Consider the following 5,936-nt stretch of genomic DNA (forward strand, 5'->3'; position numbering starts at 1 on the left):
AGAGGTGGAATCCAAGGTAACATGGAATGCCTAACTTAGGCAAATCCATTTCGGCTTGTTTTTAGAGCTGATTAAAGCTTGGATACAATCTAAGATCCCGTTTTGCACCATTTTCCCCACTCAAAACTAAAGCAAGAGAAAGAAAAGTGGTTTGACCGTCGTTTTATGCTTGGAAAAGGTAGAAAATGCCAACACTCCTCACAGATGGATGAAGTGATGCAATGGCAGAGGGAGTTGATTATCTGTCTTTCTTCAGTCTGCAATATGTGGGTGCTTTTGTTTTGTCTAGTGTGTTATCAAATCATGATTGGGGGCCACTTAGTGATAGTGGAGAGTGGGTGTGGCCCTCCCTCTACTCTCCCAAGAATCTTCTTTCTATCAATCTGTGTGGGAGGCACATGCACATTTTCATGCTTCTTTTATGTGCCTCAATAAAATCACTCTGCAATAATTCCTTCAATGTTTTGTTTAACCCAAATGCATGGTAAATGCTATGAACAAATGGGATATATTTATATATATATATATAGGCCTGGATGTAGCATATTAATGATTTCTGTGGTGGGGGAGTCATGATTTATTTGGATTCTCAATGCATCATGTCTTGGCTGCTTTAACGATTGTTATTATTCATGACCAGGACAGTCAGTAAATTTATTTATATATTATTTATTGATTAAAATCAACGGTGCCATTATAGAGACTTTATCTTTGATTGAGCTTATAGAAAATTCAATCCATGGTTAATACGACAAGTATGAGAATATTTATTGCGCATCAACTATGAGAATAACTATTTCACATCAAATATATTGAGAATAACTGGTGCTCTCACACTGTGATGTGCAGTTAAAATGAATAAACTGAAAACCATTTGAAGTTTGGGCCGTCTGGAAAGTTATTTGACTGACAATGGAAGCGGACATCAATCATTTCTTGTTTTTTTATTAAGAAAAGAATAATTTATCATATTTTATGCCTCCACCCCAAAAGAATGGATCTCTCAACCACCAAGTTAAAATAAATGAAATGATATTATAGAAATCACTTCGGCAAAATGAATTCCTATTGATTCTTAGTGCTTAATAAAGAAGTCCAGCCAAAAGATCCTGCTACTATGTTGAACAGTTTAATTTCATCTATACTATTATAAATCTCACAGGAAACAATCTTGTTAATGATATAATAAAAGATTTTAGACCAAAATAAATAAATAATTATGAAAAGAAGTGGGTAATGAATTCTGAAGATTGATTCATTAAGAAAATTAATTGGTAATACCAAGAAACATCAATCACGGAGTTCTATTAACCTAAAGAACAATTTGTTATAATGAAATATACAGTTAAAATAAATGAAATGGTTTTTAATGAATTTATTGGAAATCAAATCTTCTTATGTGCAACACCATGATATTATAAAAATGAAAATGAAATCATATTTTTCATGTACCCTTTAGTCCTTAAGTCTCAGCCAAAACAATTCAGGCTAACATTGTACCATTTCAAATAGTAAATTGGTCCCTACTTCCACATGAACAACAAAACAATCTTTTCCATAATGTAAAATCTACCATCAATAAATAAATGAAAACTATGAGGAAGAAGGTAGTGAATTTTGAAGTTTGAGCCATTGGTAAAGTTAAAATGATTGACAATGGCAAGATACATCAATGACTAAGCTCCACTTCCTGCTGTCGTTAAGAACAGAAGGTGAAAAGATGTCTTTCTTTTCCCAAGCATATGCTTTTGGGAGGGTTATGAATCATTTTAAACATTTTTATCTTTCTCTTACAACTGACAACAACTTTTGTATAAAAATTCAAAAGCAAAAGCCTGCGGTCGGTCACATGGAAGCTACAATTCAAAGATCTTTATTTCTCTCCCTACTGTGCAGATTACAGCGTAGATAAGATAGCAAAGAATAAGCAAGATAATGAAACCCTAATTTTTTATCATTGTTATGCCACTATATCCGATCTTCTCTTTGATTCTTATGGCCAATCAAAAGTTGTTTTTCAAAAGCAAACAGTACTAGTTTAAACCATGTATGATTTCTTATACATGGAGATTTTGAAACCTTCAGAACAATTGATGTTTATTATTATGTTTATATTTATCTCTATGCCTTGCTAGCTATTATCATGACTAGAAGAAATATGACTGGCAACCATGTGAAGATCTTATGGCTGTCTTGCCATCCATCCAAATTATAACAGATTTATTCTAAACAACTTTTCATTCACTGTATTTCTTAGCTGTCTCTTCAAAAGCTAGGAAGGATCAACTTTTCTCTTCTAAGTTTGACAAAGTTGTAAAATTTTTTTTTTTTTGTAAGATATCACAAAGCCGGAGAATTATATTTGTATTTAGAGAGAAAACGGAGAGACTGCCACGTGGAATGGGCAAATGAGAATACACCCGCAAGTACCATAAGAATACATCCATACTTGCTGATGATTACAACAATATTTTAACCCAAATTCTCAAACCACCTTCCACGTGGCATAAAACATTTAAAGAATATTTTAACTCTAAGAGTTGCACCTCATTTTAACAGAAAACTAATGGGATCATTTAAATTTCAAGCATTACTTTAGTTTGAATAATTGTTTATGTAAGAAATGATATCAGCATTTTATGGAAGAAATATAATAGAACCCAATTAAAAGTTTCCCATTTACATTGACCCCACATTGTCTAGCGAGGGCGGCCGGCTAGGAAACATGCTGATATAAGGGAGCCCAAACTCTGTGTGACAGAAATGTTAGATAATAGGGTTTTGTTTCCTGTAAGAAATTTGTCAAATCATTTGAGAAAGACAAGAGGTTTTATATAATTAGCATTGAATGCGTGACCCAAACAATGGATTTGGCAGAGAAAATTCAGTCTGGTGCGAGATGATTGTGGTTATACTCAGCAATCTGCCATTAATTGACTTCTTAAGCTTGGAATTTGTGACTGTCTTTCTTGTGAATTGAGCCGCTTGTTTAACAATTGCCTCCCTTATTCTGTGCTGCAGGTTCCAAAGCTCCAAGGGCTGGATTTCTTTGATTTTTCGCCTTGCCCACTTCAAATAGCATGATCAAAGATCTTCAAGAGAAAGTAAAGCTGAAAAACAATAGGTAAGAGAAACTGTACCAAACCCTTCTCATTTTTCTGCTTTTTCAAAACAACTATGACCAATGGTATTGGTGGACATAATTATGTTCGGATTTAAACAATATCTTGAAAGTTTTGATTTACTTAAAGTGGTTTGTATCAAATTATGCCGATAGATGGTTCTGTTAAAGGAATGCAATTTTGGATGGGTCAACTACATGAATCAAAGTTCAGGTGTTTCATCTAAAAACATTCTAATAGATAGTACTACTGAACTTTCGATGAAACACCCAAACAAACCACACACCACATCTTATAATGTGTTATTTAAACCCAGCCGTCAATTGTAAGAAAAATCTTCAAAACCCTAATGAGAGATCATCCTAACATGCATGCTGAGGCTTTTCTTTGCGTATCTTGTTCTATAACTGTACTCGACGCCTTTGTTTGACTGATTCTTTTTCATTTTATTCAGAATTCAAATAACACATGATTTCTTGTACTCGTTCTATCACATGGGTATTCAGGACTATGAGAGTTGACTGCAATCGATCTGGCCTCTATAGATCTGGAGGATAGACTGTTGGACTAGAGGTCATTTGTACAGAAATCCAACGTGAGTAGCAGTAGAAAAAAACTTGGATAACCTGTTAGAGAAGCATGATTTGCCTAATGTGAGTTGGAATAAAAAACTGTTTCACCAATGGAGCGGCAGTGGGAGCTTCAACTTATGCCAGGCCCAAAGCAAGATGAAGATGAAGATCCAATACCAGATGACAACATTGAACAATTCCATTCAAGAGATTCATTACAACTCTCCATTGGGTTTTATGAGCCAGAGAAACATAATGAAGCCAAGGTGGCTGCAAAACAGCCACATCAAAGCAATATGGATGAAAACCAAATGGAAAAAGAGGGTCTTCGGCAAGTGACACTATCTTTGGGCAGTGGAACAGCTTCAAGTGAAGGTGCAATGGTGTCCTATGAAAACCAAATTAGACATGAAAAGGAGGAAGAAGGAGAAGAAAAGGCAAAGATGATTGAAGTTGAAGATGGAGGGGCAGCAGAGTTAGTGAAGCAGCAAGCAAGGGAGCAATTGAGGCTGGCAACAGTAGAAAAGGCGTATGCTGAGCATGCAATGGAATTGGCAAAAAAGCAGATGGAATTAGCAAAGGCAGAATTTGCAAGTGCCAAAAGAATAAGAGAACAAGCTCAAGCTGAACTTAACAGAGCTCAGCTACTAAAAGAACAGGCAACCAGGCGCATTGATGCTACCTGTATGGAGATAACTTGCCAGGCATGTAGGCAGCAGTTTCAATATCACCTTTCATGGCCAAATGATGTGGCAGATCAGAATAGAAATCACCCTTTCATTCACGCAACTGCAATCACAGATCAATCCAATCAAGAGGAAACTCATTTGTCTTTGCAATTGATGCCTCAGGAGCAGCAGCTTCTATTGAACTCAAGCTCTCAAATGGCTTCCACATCCAAACAACAAAAGGACTGAGATTAACTTATAAATCCGGCACAAAGTGTTAGCATATAACTTTGTCCAGAGAAGGCTCCACCATCCATAGGGAGGCTCCACCGTCCTTGTATGTAAGCAGTTCCGTTCCCATTACAAATTATCAATATTATTTCTTTAGATGCTTTGTATCGTACAAAATATTGGACATACTATGGAAAATATAAATTTTACTTAATACAATTTCTATGGAAATATAATGCAATTTCTATATTTTTTTTTACCTTTTTGGTAAATATAGAGAGTGCTCCTCAATTAAGGTAATGAATATGAATAAATATATAAGTATTTTCATTGCTTTTTTTGTAATTTACAGGATATTTAATGAATATAGAGAGGTATTCAATTAATATTTTTTGGTTTGATTGTGTTAAAGTTTTATTCTTATAATGAATTATAGAGTATGATTCAAAATATTGATGACTAAACTTTAAGCTTAATATAGAGAGTTCTCTTCATAATGAGCATTAAACAAGGTTATCGTGTCTCAGTTTCAATTATTATTAAAATTTAATATAACCAAGTTCACAAGGCTAATTAGACCCCCTACTATTCTATGGCCTACTACAATTTGACTAAGGCATGTGTGGGTAGACTAGGACATGTGTGGACAATGATATACAACCTCCCTATAATATAATTGAGCCCTCCTTAAGAATTATCTAGTTACATCCTAGTTTTGTTTTCACATTTTATCTTATTTAATGTAGTTTGATGTTATTCATTTCATTCACATAATAGTTGTATTAGATGTTCAGACATCAACTTTCAATTAAAAACTTGAATATTATAATTTCACTTAAAAAAAATATTGTACCTTTCCTCATTATCATGTCTTGTGCAAACTCCTTCCTTTAATCTTCTTAGAACCTTTCTTATTGCATCTATTTATTGTTAGACAAGCCTTTTGTTTCACTTATTTTGCTTACATTTTCCTATTATTCTTTTTAGATCAAGACTTTGTGTAGAATTAAATATGGTGGTTGGTAACATGTTTTATACTCAAATATCAAAGTGATAAGAATACTTGAACTTATGAGATAATCAATTTCTCATTAACCAACCTTACATGTTGGTGCACCATCCACATGGAGCATGTAGTTATATTGAGAACACACAATGTTATTATTATTTTTATATACTTTGAGTTAGGAGTCATTAAATTTAATGTGGCTTCATTCATATCCCCTCTTCCAACCTAGAATAGAGACTTTAAGAATTGGCCCTATTGAATTATTTTTGCAATGTTTAAATAAATAATATTTGTACATAGAAAATAACATGCATAAGACCTAAATAAATATTTG

At 33.9% G+C, this 5,936-nt stretch overlaps 1 protein-coding gene across 2 annotated transcripts; it reads left to right on the plus strand.

The window, feature by feature from the left end:
* The first annotated feature begins 2,756 nt into the window (after window positions 1-2,756).
* Window positions 2,757-4,852, plus strand: LOC149556745 (SHOOT GRAVITROPISM-like protein). 2 transcript variants are annotated; one of them, XM_089831263.1, is made up of 2 exons: window positions 2,757-2,892; window positions 3,022-4,852. In XM_089831263.1, the coding sequence occupies exon 2, from the start codon at window positions 3,805-3,807 to the stop codon at window positions 4,609-4,611; it is 807 nt and encodes a 268-aa protein (XP_089687389.1). In that variant the 5' UTR covers window positions 2,757-2,892; window positions 3,022-3,804; the 3' UTR covers window positions 4,612-4,852. The 2 variants fall into 2 exon arrangements, 1 of the variants encoding a protein (XP_089687389.1); XR_016364770.1 differs by having other exon boundaries at window positions 2,766-2,908; window positions 3,022-3,159.
* Window positions 4,853-5,936: the final 1,084 nt, after the last annotated feature.

The sequence above is a fragment of the Cupressus sempervirens genome, chromosome 5 (genome assembly GCF_028749045.1).
Source record: "Cupressus sempervirens isolate cs-2001-9-10 chromosome 5, ASM2874904v1, whole genome shotgun sequence".
Lineage (NCBI taxonomy): Eukaryota > Viridiplantae > Streptophyta > Pinopsida > Cupressales > Cupressaceae > Cupressus > Cupressus sempervirens.

What these genes read in the sequence shown, in the direction of transcription:
- LOC149556745 (XM_089831263.1), top strand. Translation starts at nt 3,805, where the DNA reads ATGGAGCGGCAGTGGGAGCTTCAACTTATGCCAGGCCCAAAGCAAGAT.